Source organism: Agelaius phoeniceus, chromosome 17, assembly GCF_051311805.1.
Source record: "Agelaius phoeniceus isolate bAgePho1 chromosome 17, bAgePho1.hap1, whole genome shotgun sequence".
Classification (NCBI taxonomy): Eukaryota; Metazoa; Chordata; class Aves; order Passeriformes; family Icteridae; genus Agelaius; species Agelaius phoeniceus.
The window spans coordinates 14,951,258-14,969,336 of record NC_135281.1 but is presented as its reverse complement, the minus strand read 5'-3'; the positions used below and the strand labels follow the sequence as shown (position 1 = coordinate 14,969,336).

The 18,079-nt window shown below is 52.5% G+C and overlaps 1 protein-coding gene across 2 annotated transcripts; it reads right to left on the bottom strand.

Annotated features, from left to right (window-relative positions):
• Window positions 1-3,343: 3,343 nt before the first annotated feature.
• On the bottom strand, window positions 3,344-17,962 carry SALL4 (spalt like transcription factor 4). 2 transcript variants are annotated; one of them, XM_054644562.2, is made up of 4 exons: window positions 17,824-17,962; window positions 7,435-9,966; window positions 6,533-6,840; window positions 3,344-5,468 (listed from the first exon to the last, which is right to left on the bottom strand). In XM_054644562.2, the coding sequence occupies exons 1-4, from the start codon at window positions 17,891-17,893 to the stop codon at window positions 5,046-5,048; spliced, it is 3,333 nt and encodes a 1,110-aa protein (XP_054500537.2). In that variant the 5' UTR covers window positions 17,894-17,962; the 3' UTR covers window positions 3,344-5,045. The 2 variants fall into 2 exon arrangements, with proteins under 2 accessions (XP_054500537.2, XP_077043501.1); XM_077187386.1 differs by lacking the exon at window positions 17,824-17,962 and adding an exon at window positions 17,130-17,340.
• Window positions 17,963-18,079: the final 117 nt, after the last annotated feature.

Genomic DNA, 18,079 nt, shown 5'->3' with positions numbered 1-18,079 from the left:
TTTCCCCATACATTCCTCATGCATCACCTTCTGTTCACAGCACACTGTGTGAACAGAACAACCTGGCCCTCAGATTCCCATGGGTTCATGATCTGAGTGTTTGACTCAGCTCAGTTTGCTCAGTTTTGTCCCTCCTGGAAAGGCAGCCCAGGGAGGTTTGGAGTGCCCATCCCTGGAGGTGCCCCAGGAACCCCTGGAGGTGGCACTCAGAGCTCTGAGTAAACAAACATACATATTTAAGAGCACTAGATATTGTGAACTTTACTGGATTTGGGGTTTTCGTTTTCTTTAGGGAGTCATTCACACAAATGTTTTGTCATGTCTGGATTTTGCCTAAGCCAAGTATGGAAAACAAGGCCCATGATGAGATCCACCTGTTCTCATTCTGACTTGAGATTCCACTTTCTGCACAAAGTAATTGAGTCAGAGAAGTGAATCTTTGGCTTGTGAGATGTGACAATCAGATATGTCAATAGAGAAGTTTAAAAGGAGAGTGATGCTGCCAGAGAGTGGCTGGGAAGTCCGGCACAAAATCACTTAGAACAGGCATTAACAAACAAGCTTTCCAATAAAGCAGCCAGCAGCAGCAGCAATCAGAACATGGCCCTTTATGTGCAGTGAACTCAACGTGCACAAAGCAGAAACCATGATAACAAAATAGATAGCATGGTAATGGGCTCCAGGAGTGTGTAATTGCTGGTTCTTTCTGTGCCTCTGAGCTGTTTCCTGTCCTGCTGTGGCTGTGCAGTGCCAGGAGCTTTTCTAGGTCAGTGGTGAATGTGAGCTGAAGTCAAACACGTGAGGCCAGCACTCAGTGCAGCCCGGCCAGCAGGGAGGCAGGGCAAGGGCAGGCAGAGGAGCCCTCTGGGCTGAGCACTCAGCACACAAAGGCACCGAGAAAGCCTCAGCTCTGAGCAGAAACCTCTGGGGATCACACAGACAGCAGGGCAGCTTTCTGTCTCATTTCTGACAGAAATGATCACCTTCCCTGACTCCAGGCTGCACACCCTGCCAGGAGCACCATGGCCTTCAACAGAAAAAAAATGAAAAGTAATGTCATACTCCTCTCTTTGCTGTTGTTTCAGCCCCTCTCTGCCATCCCATCAGTTCAAGCACCTCAGCCAGGTCCTTCCCCCACTGCCAGCTGTGGAGAGGCAAATCAGCCTCGCTGAGCTCAGCCCAGAGCTGCTCATCTACAATTGTCAAATTCCCTCCTCAAAGTTCCCGCCGACTTTTTGGGAGGCTTTGAACAGAAAGGGCAGGTTTAAAGAAATCTTTCCTTAGAGGAATACTTGAGGTAATGTATTAAAGTAAAGCAAATGTACTTACTTACCGTTCAGGTTTTTGTTTTAAGCAATGCAATGTTTAAGTTCAAATTTGACATTTTAAGCAAGCCAGATTTTACCTTAGCTCATGCAAGCACATCTGCTACTTACACACCAGCAGCAGCCTGCAAATTCTCTGAGTGAGGGGCAAAGCAAGCAGTAACAAACACCAACAACAGAGTGCTCCAGGCAAGAGGAGAGGCTGATGAGCAGAGAGTGCACACACCGAGCTCACTGTGCTCTCACACCACTGCAGCAGCTCCCTGAACTCGCTCCTGAGTCACATCAGCCAGGCCACAAGACAATCAGCTGTCTCTTTTAACTGCTGAGATGCAACTGTAGATGTTACTGTGAGCTAAGCACACTTGCCCCTGTGGGCAGTGCCAGCACACTGACTTGCCCAAGGCGTGGGTTCAGCTCTCACGCATGGGAGGGCAGGTAATCCCCAGCTCGCTTTGCAAACACCCTCCCTGCAGCAGGAACGTCCCTGTGGCCCAGCTCCTGCTGTGAGGACAGGCTCAGATAGGTCCTACCTGCTACCCAGGAGCTGTGGGGAGATCCAGGACTTGCTAGCTTAGCCAGGGATCTCACCCTGCTCCAGCCTGGAGCTGCCTTGTCACCAGGCTGTGACAGCGTGGGGCACAGCCAGCACCTGGCACATGGCCTGGAGAGCAGAGCCCTGAGTGCCCCGGGCCAGGAGAGCAGAGCCCCTGCACTGCCCCAGGCCAGGAGAGCAGAGCCCTGAGTGCCCCAGGCCAGGAGAGCAGAGCCCTGAGTGCCCCGGGCCAGGAGAGCCAAGCCCTGAGTGTCCCGGGCCAGGAGAGCAGAGCCCCTGTACTGCCCCAGGTCAGGAGAGCAGAGCCCTGAGTGCCCCAGGCCAGGAGAGCAGAGCCCCTGCACTGCCCCAGGTCAGGAGAGCAGAGCCCCTGCACTGCCCCAGGCCAGGAGAGCAGAGCCCTGAGTGCCCCAGGCCAGGAGAGCAGAGCCCCTGCACTGCCCCAGGCCAGGAGAGCAGAGCCCCTGCACTGCCCCAGGCCAGGTCACAGCGTTTGGGGCCTGCCCCATTCCCCCAGCACAGCCTCTGCTGTCCTGCTGTGCCAGCACCTTCCTTGCTGTTTAGTTCTAGACCTGCACTCAGGCTTTATAAAACTCCTTCCCTCCTCATCTCCCCTCACTGTCCCACCTGCTGGACAATACAGCTGAAGGCAGCAGAGGTGTGAATATGGAATTACACTGCTGTGGATGGTAATGAAGAGGTAGCCAGAGCCCCACAGCTTGGCCAGAAATCCAACCCACCACTGCAAGGGTCAGAGCTTCCTCAGATTTGTCCTGCCCTCCCTACACCTCCCTTCAGAGCTTGACAACACAGCTTGCCAGAGATGAGAAAGTGTTTGTTCTTGCCTCTCTTTGCACTCCCAAGGACTGAGCAAGGAGCACCACAATCAGGCAGCTCTGATGTTGGAAGAGTGCAGCTTTAGGGTTCCCTTTTCCTCCTCTGTTACTTCCCGAAGGCAAAAGACATTTACTGGATTTTGTTGCCAGAATCAGGATCTCAGTACTTTTCCATTTTATCTCAGAACTGTCTTTCTTTGCTCTTTAGGAGAAGTTATTTATCCCTTTTCCATGCAGCCAGCATCTTCAGGCACTGGCAATTTGACAACTTAATATTTGTTTTCCCTTTGTAGGATGATCACAGTACAAAAATGATTGCCCATATTCCTGTCATTGTATTCTAGTGGGGAAATCAACACCCCTGGCACATCCCAAGCCCTGCATCAAAGCCCAGCTGTTCCTGAGCAATGGATCTCCAACTCCTCCATGGCCTCCTAGCCCCTGTTGCTCTAAGCAATGAACTAAAGCCCAACTCTAGCTCCTGGATTTCAGGTCCCTGGAGTGAAGCAGCATGCTGCCTCCTAAACTCACTCTTCAGCAGACAAAAAGCTTTTTGCCAGAAAAATGTTCAGCACCAAGTGTGAAAAAGCCATCCCAAAATTTATTCTCAAAAATGTCAACAGAAACGCATCAGTAGATACTCAAAACTACAGAGTTCTTCCAAGTCATACATTCACAATGTAGAAATGTGACAATTGGGATGCCTTTTGCGTGGTCTATGTAACAATATCCATTTTACAGTGTAAACAGGTACTGGTATGTTCTTACCCACGAGTCCAGCAGGAAAGGCACAACTCGGCATACAGAGATCATAAGCAAGAATCAGGTGCAACAACATCACACAAACTTTTGGTAAATCTGCATTTTTGGGGCCTTCCACAAGAGACTGGACTTGAAGATTTCCTGCAGTCCACAGCCAGGTTTCTTTCCCTCCTTCAGTCCTTCCACACCAAATGCTCCCTTTGCAGCCTGGTTCAGATCCCACTCCACATCCAGTTCCAGCAGGCATTTGAGGAATAGTGAAAGGTCAGTCCAGCAACTCCTCAGGTGCTTCCACTAATAATACAACAGGTTTTGGTTTCACATAGTGCATGGAAGCATCTGCTTGGATCTCAGTCATTACAGTGGTCATTATTAGAAAAAATAGACACTACAACTACAAAAGGAAAAAAATGAGGTAGATAACTTAGAATCCAGATGACTATCCCAGCAACCTTCATACAACACACGTGGATCATTAATTACCATTTTGGTGGAATGCAAGCTCACAGACCACCAAAAAAACCTTAATGACCAGAGTAGGAATGCCATCCAAAAACCCACAAAACATTTAACCTAAGCATGAATACTTCATATTTAAATACAGGTTTACACAGACTGATCTCCTAAATTACCCAAACGAAAAATAAAAAATAAAAACAAAAAGTCTCTTGCTAAGGAAACCAGTTCCCATGGCAAATTGCAACAGTCACCTGAGATTCCTTGCAGAGCTTTCAGACCTGACTTCCCAAGGCAAGTCTTCCCTTTCAAGAGGAAACAACAACAACAAAAAAAAGTATATACATACCCACCCATGCTTGTTTGGGGCTCTTGGTATTGAAATAAAACATCTAGGAAAAACTGCACACCTTTGGAAGCAGGAATTTTGGCACTATACTTGAAGGACTGTCCTAGTAGTAGTATTAAATAAGCAGCAGTCAACAACACAAAGAATTAATTACTTAGGAGCAGTGACTAAAGAAAAACAGCAACTTGCTTTTCATAGAACTTCTGAGGCAAAAAACCAAAGGAATTAAAAAAAAAAACTTTGTAGCTTTTATAGCAATTATTAAGAAAAAGTACATTCAGAAACCACACAGAGCCAAAAATCCAAACAGAAAAACTCTAAGAGGGTGGCAGACATTCTAGGATATTTACCCGCATCAATAGTTTCCATTTCTCATCAGTAAATAGAAGCTTTTCCATCAACAGTAGGTTGTTTCCACTCTATTCAAAACCCCCATTATCACTCTAAACAAAGAGGTAAATATTCTAACCTTTGGAATTTCAAGTTGTAGAAACTTCTGTAAGGCTTGTACACATTAAAGTCACACGTAAGAACTACTTTGCAAGACCCGCATCTTTCCAAATAGAAGGAAATCCTATTCTTTATTAATTACTATTTGCAAAGCAATATCATGATTGTACTCTGGGCAACTCTTACAAAGACAACCATAAAATCATTTGCACATCAATAGGAAAATAGGAGGCCGAAGTGGAATCTCTTAAAAATATATGTTTGTGTCTATATATATTTGTTCTTTCTGTAGGTCATCTCCTCTCGAGTCCTTAGCTGACGGCGATTTTGTTCTCCTCCAGGAAGAGAGGGAACTGGTGTTTTGGCACACTGTCTGCAGCAGCGCTGCCCGCCTTCTCCGCCTCGGCAGCGGTGCCGGCCTGGGCCGGGTCTGCCTTGGCGGCCGGGGCAGAGTTCAGGGGCGAGCCCCCGGGCAGGGGCACGGGCAGGGCGGGCAGGGCCCCGCTCTGGATCACCGAGATCTCGTTGGCCTTCACGGCCAGCCCGTTGCTGAGCACGGCCGCGTACTGGTTCCACACGGCGGGGTCGATGCTCACCGAGGGCGCCACCATCTCCTTGGGGAACATCTCCGACACCTTCTTGGGGTCGTTGCCCAGCAGGGCCATGGGGTTGTCGATGGACAGCCGCCTGCCCCGCCTGGCTGAGCTGTTCCACATGTGGGTTCCTACGTGGACCTTCCGGAGGGGGGGGAAAGCAAAGAGAATCGTTAATTCTGCAGCTCTTCCATGGTGGACCCAAATTCTACTGTGCTTGCAGCCAAGTAGCCCAAAGAAGTCAGGCTTGCTCTGTTTGAATTCAGCTAAATATTAAGTTGGGTGGTTCTTGTCAGAGCTCCCTTCCTGGCATGTGTAAGACACAGTCATTCACTGCCTGACATCACCATGGTTCTCTGGAGCTGGCTGTTAGAGGACTCGGAGGACTGTGTTTTACACTTGTAATAAGTGTTGTTGGCAAAGACACCCTCTCTCCCCTCAAAACAGAAACCACATTATCTGCTGCAAACAGACCATACTGAAAAAAATACTGGGTAATGCAAAAAAAACCACCAAGTAATTTGGCAGAGGTTCATTTAAGCTGAAATCTTCCACACCACATTCTGCTGGTGCTTCCAGCAAGGCACTGCTCGCACACTGCAGAGTATTTTCTCTCCCCTTCAGCATTTATGCAAGAGCTTGAAGAGGTTCTCACAGGGAGGGAGAAGCCTCTGTGCAAGTGAGGTAGCTGAATCCCTCACGGGACAGATGGATTCATCTGGCAGAAGGACAGACTCACAGCACTTCTTCAGCGTGTGCTTAGCCACAATCCCCAAGCACTTTGTGCCATCTCAGGATTATCCCAGTTTATCCCTCCTCATCTCTCAAAATTTCAAGCAGTGCAGTGTAATGCATTTACTCAGCAGGCAGCATTTTGTAGCAGTCTATGAAATGCTTATGTCTTGACACATCCAAATCCAAATTAAAAAAGAAAGCAATCTGCTTAGTGAGGGCTAAGCCTCCCCTTCCGTCCCAAAAGGAAAGTCAAAGACAGCAGCAAAGACCCGAGGGTGAATCTCAGTAACACTTACACAAAAAACTGTGTGGAGAAACTCAGGAAGGAGACACGGGTCAGAAGTAAGTATTTGAGGAGCTAAGAGAAAAATCAGTGCTGCCTCAGAGGCAGGTCAAATATTAGAAACCCTAGTTTCTACTCCCTAGTCTTAGTCTCAGAGACCAAGGAGATGACAGCAGACAGGACCCACCTTCAGGTTCCCCTTGGTGGTGAAGGCTCTCCCACAGATGGTGCAGGCAAAGGGCTTCTCCCCGGTGTGGGTGCGCTCGTGGATCTGCAGGGCGCTGGCAGAGGAGAAGTTCTTCCCGCAGGTAGTGCAGATGTGCTGTTTGGCAGGACGGCAGAACTTGGGGCGCGGCACCAGCAGAGGGGCGACGCCGGGGGACAGAGCTGGGGGGCCAATGAAGTGGCCAGTGCTGAGGGGACGATCGCCGGGCAGCTCCATTTTTATCAGGGCTGGTGGGGCTCTGACAAAAGCAGCTGGAATACTGCTTCGACCTGCAAAGAAAGCAGAGGTGCTGCTTATCCCAGCCTAATTCTGCTTCCAAGCTTAAGCCTGGCTGAGACTCCAGGCCCTGCCTTTGAAGCTGTATGCGCCTCAAGAGCACATCTGCAGAGGCCACCACGCTTCCTAGGATACCCCAAAAGGAATCAGTTCATCCTTGGGTTTGTTGATAAGCTTAAGAGACAGAAAATCTTTCAGGTCAAATTTAGATCAACCTTAAGCTCACTGCTACAGAGCCTGAAAACCCCACAGACTATTTTAGAATTTCCACATCACACTCTCGGGATAAGCAGTTTTCCCTTAAACACATAAATGCATATTTTTAAAGAGCTATAAGGAGATACCAAATGAGCCCATGAAAGACAGAGAGGGCACAGTCTACATTAATTTTAAGGAGATGACAGCAGTTAAGCCTTAGAATTTTGGGCTTGACTTAGTCAGGAAAACTTTACAGGGCCTATGCCCTTATCTAAACAGAGGAGCAGGAAGAGGGGAAAGCTGAGGAAGTTTGGTTTCCTGTTGGTCCTTTTAGGATTGATTTCCTACTGCCCCACCCCAAATCCCTGCCAGCACTCTGCATTACTCACCATATTCTCCATTTGCAAAGTGTAGCCCCGGCTCTTCCTTGATGACCTTCCGCCCGATGTTGCCGTACGTTAAATCCAAAGCTCCAACAACCCCTTCCACTTCTGCAGGAGCGTTCTCAGCACCCTCTGATTTACTCCCCAGGCCCGAATCCTCCTGGCTGTTGAAGGCAGGTGACTTGGACCTGACGCTCTCAGCCTGGCTGTTGGCCGGGGACGGTGCCTGCAGCGAGGCAGCCTCGGAGGCGGCGGGGCTCCGGCCGTTCTGGTAGTCAGCATCACCCACCAGCGAGGCCGAGTCATTGGTCATGCCGTCGCTCTCTGCAGAGCCGTTGTCGCTGGACTTCAGACTGCTCTGCCGCTGCAAGCTCAGCGAGGAGGCCACCATCTTCATCTGGTTCTCCAGCGCTCCAACCCCAGAGAAGGTGGCGGCCGCGGCTGGCGACTCTGATTGTGCATCATATGGAGTAGGAGGTTTGGAGGAGCTCCTGGGGCCATCCTGAGAGTCCATGTCATCTTCCATGTCTATGCTTTCCACGATCTCCTCTGGGCGCCCGATGTCTCCGTTCTTCTCGGGCACGGCAGGATCCCCCTCGGTGTCGCAGGGGGGCTCTGGCATGGGCGTGTTGGGGATCTGCCCGCCCATGTGCATGCGGATGTGCTGCTGCAGCACCACGGCGTTTGTAAACTTCTTCTGGCAAATGGGACACGAGTGCTGCATCTTCAAGGGGGTGTTGGCCCTGTGGACACCATAGTGGGTTTTGAGGTTCCCTTTAGTGGAGAAGGCACGGCCACAGATCTTACACTTGAATGGCCTCTCCCCGGTGTGGGTGCGGTAATGCATCTTCAGTGAGCTCTGGCAGCTCAGCACTCTATGACAGATCAGGCACTCGTTGGGGTCAGAAGTGGACTTGTCGATATTTTCAACCAGCTGCTGGAGCTTTGATGTCTCTGAGCCTTGCTCGTTTGACCCACCTACGTGGAAGATGCTCACGCTGCAGGCAGCTTGCGGTGAGCTCAAGCTCTGCTCCGTTCCCGACTCGTGGCCGACCGCCCCTGACGAGGAGGAGCCACCCTCGCTTTCGGGGGAGGGCCTCGACTGCAGCTCACTTGAGAACGTACCAGGCAGAGCCTCCTTGATGCCTGCCAGGCTGGAGATGGCCTGAGGTGCGCCGGTGGCCGCAGAGGTAGGCAGAGTTGTTAGGAGAGGTTTGCTGTCCACAATCAGGTTGGACTCATCCAGTGGCACAGACATCCCGTATGGGATTCCAGTGCTGGTAGGAACATTGTCCAGGTGCTCAGGAACTGGGTAAGGATTCATCTTTATGTGGGGGTACTTGTCTTTGTGACGCTGAAAATGCACTTTGAGGTTTCCTTTGGTGGTGAAGCGGTTCCCACAGATGTTACACTTATAGGGCCTTTCCCCGGTGTGGGAGCGGAGGTGGATCTGCAGGGCACTGTCGTTGCCAAAGACCTTCCCACAGAATTTACACTTGTGTTTGAAGAACGGCTCCTCCGCGTTCGGTTTGCTTTCAGACACGCTGATGTTGGGCGGTTTCCCCTTGCCCTTCTTTGAGGAATCCATCACGGACGAGACGGCCGAAAGCGGGTTCTGGAAGATGACCGAGCCGGAGGACTGAGGTAGCAAAGGATTTGGGAACTGAGAGATGGAGCCGGGCAGGCCTCGGCTCCCCTCTGGCTTCAGGGGGAAGGAGGAGGAGAGCCCAGCAGCCAGCGAGCTGGCGGCTGCAATGCCAGTGTTAGAATGAGGTAGTTTTCCTTGCTTCAAGGATTCCAGTGATAGGCTCTGGCTCCCAGCTTTCTGTCCGATTAAAGCCACGGCAGCCGAGAGCTGCTGGGACATGTGGGCACCCAGAGCTTTGAGCGGGTCAGTAGCAGCTGCGATGGAGGGGTGCAGGGCGTGGGGAGCCATCATGGCGATCTGGATGCGGATCTGCTCCGTCAGCTGGATCTGCTGGAGCTGCTGCTGCTGCAGGCACACCAGCTGCTCCAGGATCATGGGGATGGCGTTGAACCCGGCCGCCGAGGAGGAGATGGCGTCCGACGTCCGCTGGTTCACGGCCACCTTAGTGCCACGGATGGTCTGCAAAGTCACGTTAGTGTTTGGTACTTTGGGTTTCGGTAGATAGCTCAGGCCGGGAGCCGCGGGCGTCAGGGGGGGTTCTATTTTAAGGTACATTCCTCCTACCGGCTCAGCATCCATCTTTCCTTCTCTCTTTTCCACGGAGGCAGTGCAGCCCTTGGCCTGAATGTCCTTGCGTGTCCTGCCGTCCACGCGGTCGCTCGGGAAGGTCCCCAGAGGAGCCTCGGAGAAGCTCTCAGGGGGGACTGTTCCCTCGCTGTCGTTCATGATTAGAACAGGCGGATTTTTAGTGCAATTTTTCTTATGCTCAAGGAATTCAGAGAGAACAAAGAATTCTGCACAGCATTTCTCACAGATTTTGGTTTCCTCCGTGCGGCACCTTTTGGAACTCATTTCACCATCTCTATCACCTGGGACGTCTTGTGGACTCCCTTGAAATAAAAGAAAGTCACATTATTAATTGCCAGATTTAGATCAAGCATTCACTATTAAGATCACTGCCTCCACCCCAATTGCAAATTAAAGTACAAGACACTGGAATCAAGTTTGCAGATTAAGCTGAAGTACTGCTCTTTGTTTTGATGCCAACTCCTTCACAACCCAAAATAAATATTAATCTCAGTTCAGTTTACAAGAAAAAACGTATTTTAAAAAAACTCTCACAAGGCTCAATGAAAAAAGATTCATTCCAAATCCCTTTATACAGGTAAAAATCCCCTGGAACAGTTCTGCAAGGCAGCACCTGCACCACAGCTTAAAAGGAACACCAGGACAGAGGAGGTGCCGAGCAAAACACCACACACGAGTTATCTGCTGTTTACACTTCAGGTTCTAACTCTTTCTTAACCATCTCTCACAAATTCATAAAAGATCGTTAACACAGGAATTTTGAGCAATTCTTACTGTACCGATCTAAACGAGTTTTGCTCTGCCATTCTGAAAGTAATTACAAGCCAAGAGGGCTGACAACAGCCAAGCAAGGCCAATATTAGCTCTGAAATCCTTTGAAAGCAAACCCACCCCACTAATAATCTCTACATGGACACAGTAGCAGAGAATGATTAAATCTGGAACTTGACACTCGAGTATGCGCCTGCATTGATACCTATGATTATTAAAAAATAATATAAGTAACAAGTCCTGTTCACAAAACTACACCGGGGCATTTCCGACCTCGCAGGAGGCCTCCTTCAGCTGCACCCACAACTCACCCACTTTGGGAAGGGGCAGGGAAAGCCAAGAGTCCTCTCCTGCCCTTCCACCACCAGCACACCACAGCTCAGACTGAGCAGAATTTGTACATGGACCAAAAAAAAAAAAAAAGAAAAAAAAAGAAAAAAAAAAGAAAAAAAAAAAAAAGAAAAAAAGTCGGGGAAATATCTGAACTGCAAGAGGTTAAGAGAAATTATAACCAAAACAGGATGTTTTTGCTCAGCCTTGCCATCCCTCAAACAAGAAACTCCCAGGCTGCTGGAGGTGTGGCAGAGCTCAGGGCAGGAGGGAAAACCTCCCAGCAAGGGGGAGGCAGAAAGGGCTGAGCCCCCATGGGCTCCCCCTGGCTCTGCTCCCATTCCCTGGGTGCCACGGGTGCAGAGGGCTCAGGGAAGGTGCCACAGGCACAGAGGGCTCAGGGAAGGGTGCCATGGGCGCAGAGGGCTCAGGGAAGGGTGCCATGGGCGCAGAGGGCTCAGGGAAGGGTGCCATGGGCGCAGAGGGCTCAGGGAAGGGTGCCATGGGCGCAGAGGGCTCAGGGAAGGGTGCCACGGGCGCAGAGGGCTCAGGGAAGGGTGCCACGGGCGCAGAGGGCTCAGGGAAGGTGCCACAGGTGCAGAGGGCTCAGGGAAGGGTGCCATGGGTGCAGAGGGCTCAGGGAAGGTGCCATGGGCGCAGAGGGCTCAGGGAAGGTGCCATGGGCGCAGAGGGCTCAGGGAAGGGTGCCATGGGCGCAGAGGGCTCAGGGAAGGGTGCCACCCCCATGGGCTCCCCTGGCTCTGCTCCCATTCCCGGGTGCCACGGGTGCAGAGGGCTCAGGGAAGGGTGCCATGGGTGCAGAGGGCTCAGGGAAGGGTGCCATGGGTGCAGAGGGCTCAGGGAAGGTGCCACGGGTGCAGAGGGCTCAGGGAAGGGTGCCATGGGTGCAGAGGGCTCAGGGAAGGTGCCACGGGTGCAGAGGGCTCAGGGAAGGTGCCACCCCTGCCCTGCCCTGCCCACACCCCCAGCTCCAGTCCCCAGCTGCCCCCAGGGTGGGACGAGGTGAAGCTCAGGAGCTTCTTGTGGCTTTGGTCTGTGCAAGGTGCGGCCAAACCACACCTGGGTGTGTCCCGAATGTGGAGGGACCATGGCCAGGTGACAATTCAAGTACATCACCCTGCTTGAGGGAGGATATGGCAACCCTCGCCATTTCCGACCTCAACAAGGGCACTGTGTGTGCTCAACAGAGCAAACTTCAACCGTTTAATGCTGTGTGGCACTAAGTGCATGTGAAAGTTTACTTGTAAAAATAAACATTTGATCAATAACAAAAATTCGCAAGTATCAGAGGCCTGTTCTTCTGTGATCTGCAGAGCAATAAATCCAAACCTGCACAAGTCCTTGAACGGGGACGAAGGGAGTTCTCAGCACAGATGAGATCAAAAATGTTTGGATGCCTCCCATTTAAGCAGGGAAAATTAAACACTTTCCCTTCAGCCCAAACAACTCCTGCAAGTGACAGAAACAAGAACGGCAGCACACATTTCCCACCCCAGATATCGTTAAAGTGATGTCTCTAAAGCTGATTTAACTCTAAAACACACAGGGAAGCCCAGCCTTGCAGACAAGTACAACTACTGCACAATTCAGAACTTGGTCAACAGAGTCAACCAGGATTAAGAACAGATTATTTTAAACTCGTTTTGCAGGAGTCTGAGCAGATATACTTGGAAAGAAGGCACCTGGATTAAAAAAAAGAAAACCTCTAGAACTACTCTATGCTGACTTGAGAGGTCTTTGACTAATTTCCTGTTTCACAGAATAGTAAATTAGAATTTCATAGAATACTAAAACATAAAAATCACTTCCAAATCCTTCCAGGGTTTGGGGCTTTCCCAGTCCCATCCCCCAGGCAGAACAACACTGTTTCCACGTCACGAAATAATAAAAAATAACCTCAGCTTTTACTTTTTCCAGTGGCACAGAAATGTCTGCACCAAACACTGTTGCCCACCCCCAAGGAGATATTCCAGGATAATGTCTAGACAAGTCCTCCAACTTTAACTGCTTCAAAGCATCCGATCATTTATCTCCTTTCCCATGATAATACTTCTTATTTTTCTACTTCTGCGCTGATAAGATCACACTCAATTAAATGCCCCTTTCCCAATCTCCAGCACAGCCCACGCTCCTCATTTTTGTAATTCTGAGGAGCTCTGGTGACTTTGCTGGCTCGGAGCAGCAGTGGCCATCTCAGAGAAAGAGACTCCAGTGCACTGAGGGTGCCTGAGCTGGGCACCAGAGGCTGGCAGCCCTGCCCTGTCACATATTCTCCTTTCCCTGACAGTGAAGCATTAGCTGGACTCTGAATAAATTCAGTTCAGAGCTTGAAACGACTTGCTGCATGACAAATAGGGAAGTTATGCATTATTTTCCTTTTTACCTTCGAGAAAGGGTTTTAGATAAATTCACAGTAGCTGGAATAACAAAGGAGCAATTGACTGTTTCTGTAAAAAAACCCAACAGCTTCTGTGAAAATCATGGTGATTTGTAACGACCTCCTCTCCCTGCCCCAAGTGCTGCCATCATCAGAGCCCCTCAGCTGCCTGAGCCCACCAGTGGCCACCGAAATGCAGCAACAGCCTCAACTCGGGGTTTTTCATGCCAGGAGGGCGGCTCTGCCCACGACCGCTGGGGATTTACCCAGCACTGCCCTGCCACGACAATTCCTCTGCACTTCACTTAACCCACTCCAAAGGCTTCCAAGGGACAGGACTTCTACTGTGTTTTTTTTATCTCCCCACCCCCGAATTTCAGGAATGTTATCTCTCAGCATCTAGTTATCCAATAAGTTAGAAGAATGCAGTAAACCCAGCAGGGGGGTTAGATTGAATCACTGGCAAATGGATGGATAAAATCCACTATTGTGTAGGACAAGGCGGTCATCGACAAGGAAGGCTGATAAAATCCACACCACTCAAATGATTTATTTTTTTTTAAGGAAAACAGTAAAAGGAGTGAAGTAAATCTGGTTTGATGGGATTTCAAGAAGGGTGCTGCTGGCCTACCACTCATCTAAGACATTAGTGACTTTTTTTCCCTCAACTTTATTTCACTTGAATTGGGATGAAACAAAACTCAAGCCTTCCCACCCACGTTTTTTATTCAGGAGTTTTGATACCTTTCATGAGCTTACTTTCCCCACAGCCTACATCTGACCAACTACTTTTACTCTAAGGTTAACAAAGACCATGCACCTCCCCGGTTTAAATTAACTCCGGGAGGATTGATTACCACCCTCCACTCCCAGACACGAACCCGCTGCCATCAGCTCGCTGTCGCTCTCAGGGTCCCTGATGCTTTTCTCCTTCTCCAAAGGAGAGGGCTTCCAAAAGCTCCTAACTGCCCCAAATCGCCCTTCTCCCACTCTCAAACAACATTTAGTGCATTTTAACTGTGACGAAATCACTTTTTTGAGTAAGCAAAACGCGCGACTGACAACTTAGAGATATTCCAAAGGCCTCGATGCTCTCTACGCTGAATTCATCAGCTGCGTTTTTCTACCCAAGAACGACGCAGAAACGCCTTTCCCCCACAATCACCATTTCACATCCTTGCAGGCTCTCTCTCAATGCTTCAACTATTTGATTATCTACCGACTAATTCCCCCTTTGGCCTATCCACAACTTCAAACGAGATATTCAGCCGAACACCGTAAAAACCACAGCGAACAGGCGCTTGTGAAGAGCAGAATAAGCGCTAAAACCCGCGGGGAAATCGGAGACGCTGCCCCTCGAGGGCTCACCCCGCTCGGGCCGGGCACGGAGGCTCCGGTGCTCGGAGCCGGGGCCGGTCGGTGGAGGGCCGGGCTCGGCTCGGAGCCCCCGGTGCTCGGAGCCGGGGTCGGTCGGTGGAGGGCCGGGCCGGACCGGGCTCGGAGCCCTCCAGTGCTCGGAGCCAGGGCCGGGCCGGGCTCGGAGCCCCCGGTGCTCGGAGCCCCCCGGTGCGCGCTGCCGGGGCCGGGCTCGGCTCAGAGCCCCCGGTGCCCGGAGCCCCCCGGTGCTCGCTGCCGGGACCGGTCGGTGGAGGGCCGGGCCGGGCTCGGAGCCCCCGGTGCCCGGAGCCCCCCGGTGCTCGCTGCCGGGGCCGGTCGGTGGAGGGCACTCACGGCCCGCGCTCCGGCCCCTCCGGGCCAGCACCACCAGGCCGGGCGGGGCCGCCGCCCCCCGGGCCCACCTGAGGTGCCAGCGAGCCCCGCTCCGCGCTCGGCGGCCACGGGGGGGGCTCCGGCCGGCTCCGAGCCCGCGGCCCCCCGAGCCCCCCGCCCGGCCCTACCTGGAGCACACTTAACACCCGCACGGTGTTTAAGAGCGAGCTAAACGGCACAAACCCCGCTGCCAAGGTCAATTGCATGAGAGTCCTAATTGTGAGCCTGACATCAACTTACCACCCACAGCAAGCAGGAGGAGGCAAAGGTTAGAGCAGCAGCTCTGTCAAAACGTCACATGCCGCCGAGCGCGGCGAAAGGGCTCCATCCCCGCCACGAATATAATGTTTCACTTACGTAAAAGGAAAAGCAAGCCGGGCATCGCCCCCCGGCACCCTCTGCCCCTGGCCAGGGCTGCGGCACCCCGGGCACGGCGGGGATGCTCCCGCACCCAGGGCTCCCGGCCCCCGCCAGCAGCTTCGGGCAGCCGAAACAAACCCAGGATAAACCACCGCAAAACTTGGGCTTTCCTTGCTCAACCTCTCCTCGGCCAACATCCCTCTCCAGTCCTACAGAACTCGGCGCACGAATCGGAGATGTAATTGAAGCAAAGCTACGCTAATTTTACCCTGAGGAAAAAGAGAAAAAAAAAAGTTGCAGTTTGATACTGTATTTTTAAGAATGAATCCGATTTTTAATGGCAGCAATCCAGCACAATAGGCATTTTCAAGCCCTTTGTGGAAATGCTAATTTTCAGTATGTAGCATTATTCCCCTGTGACCACCTGCTGATTTTTTGACCTGTTAATGGATCCCCAGGTTCGCGGGACACTTTAACCCGCTGCATTGTTCACAGAGGTGGGTCCCAAATCGCTTTGCGAAAAAAGGGAATACTTGCAAAAAAGGAGATAAGGGCTTGATTTTATTATTACGAGTATGTGTATATCCTCGCTAATGCCCCAGACAAATCCCTGCGGAATTTCGACTTTGTTATGCAACTTCATCACTTATTATTTACGGGCACACCTGGAGCGGGGAATATCGAGATTATTTGGGAGATTGGCGGGCGGTCCAAGCCGTCGGAGCCGCAGCCCCGGGTTGCATTTCGGAGAGCGGAGATCCCGCAGGACGGGACCTGCCCCGACCCCAAAAATCCACAGCACCCCACGAGCAGCAGGAGAATCCCCCCGGCGGGGCCACAGCTCCGCCAAGTCCGCCGGCCTGGGCGGCCGCTGAGCGCTCCGGAGGGATTTCATCCAGGGTTTGGTTGTTAAAATTGAGAACGGGACGGGGGGGGAAAAAGCCCGAACAACAATAACAAAAAAGCAGCTGGCCATTGCCCCGGAGAGCGCGGTGTGGAGCGATCCTCCCTCCCTCCCTGCCTCCCGCACGCCTCCCCCGCCCCAGCGCCGCATCAGGAGTGATTAACCCTTTTGTTTCAGCGCGGGGCCGGAGGTGCCTTTCCAGCAGCGGGCAGAGATTTACATGTGGAAACATCACCTCCATCCCCCAACCTAACCATATGCACAAAGGAAAACAGTCATGCATTAAACATGGGATTTATTGCCTTCTGGCCAGCATGCTGTTTCTTAAGTCACCATTAACCGGACCCAACAATTGCACATTTCGACTCAAAGAAGAGAAGGGGGAGGAGGAAAAAAAAAAAATTAAAGAGCCCGAACCTCCTGCGGGCTGGGAATAAGCAGCTCCCGTAACGTGCATGGGTTTTCATCAGTTCTAGGCACGGAAACAAAACCAGTCCCAAACGCAAGCAAAGGTCCCGAAGAAAGGTCTTGGGGGGCACACGGAATCATTTGGGCACAACAACCGCAACAACTCCGAGCAAACTCTCCCGGCCGGGCCGGGCCGTGCCCTGGTGCCGCCGCACTGCGCCCGGGAGCGCCCCGAGCCCCGCGGCGAGCGGGGGAAGAGCCGGGAGGCGCCTGCCCGCAGCCCGGCTCGGGAGATGCCGCTCCGGCAGCGCCGCTCCCGCGGGGCCAGCGGCGAGTGCCCCCTGCCCTTCCCCTGCCCGCCCACCCCACGGCCGCTCCCGGCCGATTTCAGCCGGGATTTCTGCGTTCCCCGAAGCGCGGCCCAGGAACGCGAGCTCCCCAAAAGCGGGGAGAGCGATCGGCGGGGCCGGGTCCCCCTCGCCGCCCCAGTACAAAGCGCTCGCGCACACCCCACATTAGCTCACCGGAGTTATTTTAGGAAGTCGGAAATCAAAGATGGCTGGAGGTCAAGCTACAAAAGGTCCAGGGCGATTGTGATCTCCAACAAAAATAGTCCGAGCGTGGAGCCTTTCCCCCCCCCAATTTTGTGGGGTTTTTTTTGTTTTTTTGGGTTTTTTTTAAAGCCCCACAAAAATTCTCATTTAACTCCCGACAAAGTGCTAAGCACGCCGAGGAAACGCAGCCCGAACCATTTCCTAGCCCTCCAAAGTTCTCTGTAAATTCTCCCCCTGCTCCCCCACCCCTCTAGCCCCATCCCCCCAATTCCCTCCGCCTCGGGGAGCCTCTGGGGCTCCCCTCCCACGCGGCCGCGGCCCCACGCGGGACCCGGCGGAGGCTCCGCGGGCTCGGGGGGAGCGTGCGGAGCATCGCGGGGCAATGCGGGGCAATGCTGCGCTCCGCAGCCGCCCCAAGCCGAACCTCCCCGAAAACAGCGAGGAGCCCGCGCCTCGCTCAGCCCCGCCGGGGAGTTCGGCCCCCCAAAAAAAACCTGGGGCGAGCCTTGGGCCGGCGGGTGGCGGAGCCCGCGGGGGGAAAAGCGCGGGGGGTGAAGCACGAGGGTGGAAAAAGCGCCCTGGGAAGCGCCCCTCGCTCCCGCCGCCGCCTCCGCGCATCAGCCGAGCCCGGAGCCGCGGCCGCCCCGCGCCCCTCTGCGCTCACCACTTGCAGCATCTGGGGGCTGCTCCTCGGAGTTGATGTGCTGGGGCTTCGCCTGCTTCCGTCGCGACATGGTGCACCAGCATCGGGAGCATGCAATAGTAGCAATTATTTTCCTCTTCACAACAAATTCCTAGAGTTGGGAAATTTGGGCGGAATGCGCATGTCAGAGTAATTATTATTATCAATAATGCATTGCGATTTATCATGGGTCCCTGACGGCTGATTGGCCTGAGTCCAAGGGCTCACAGATTATTCA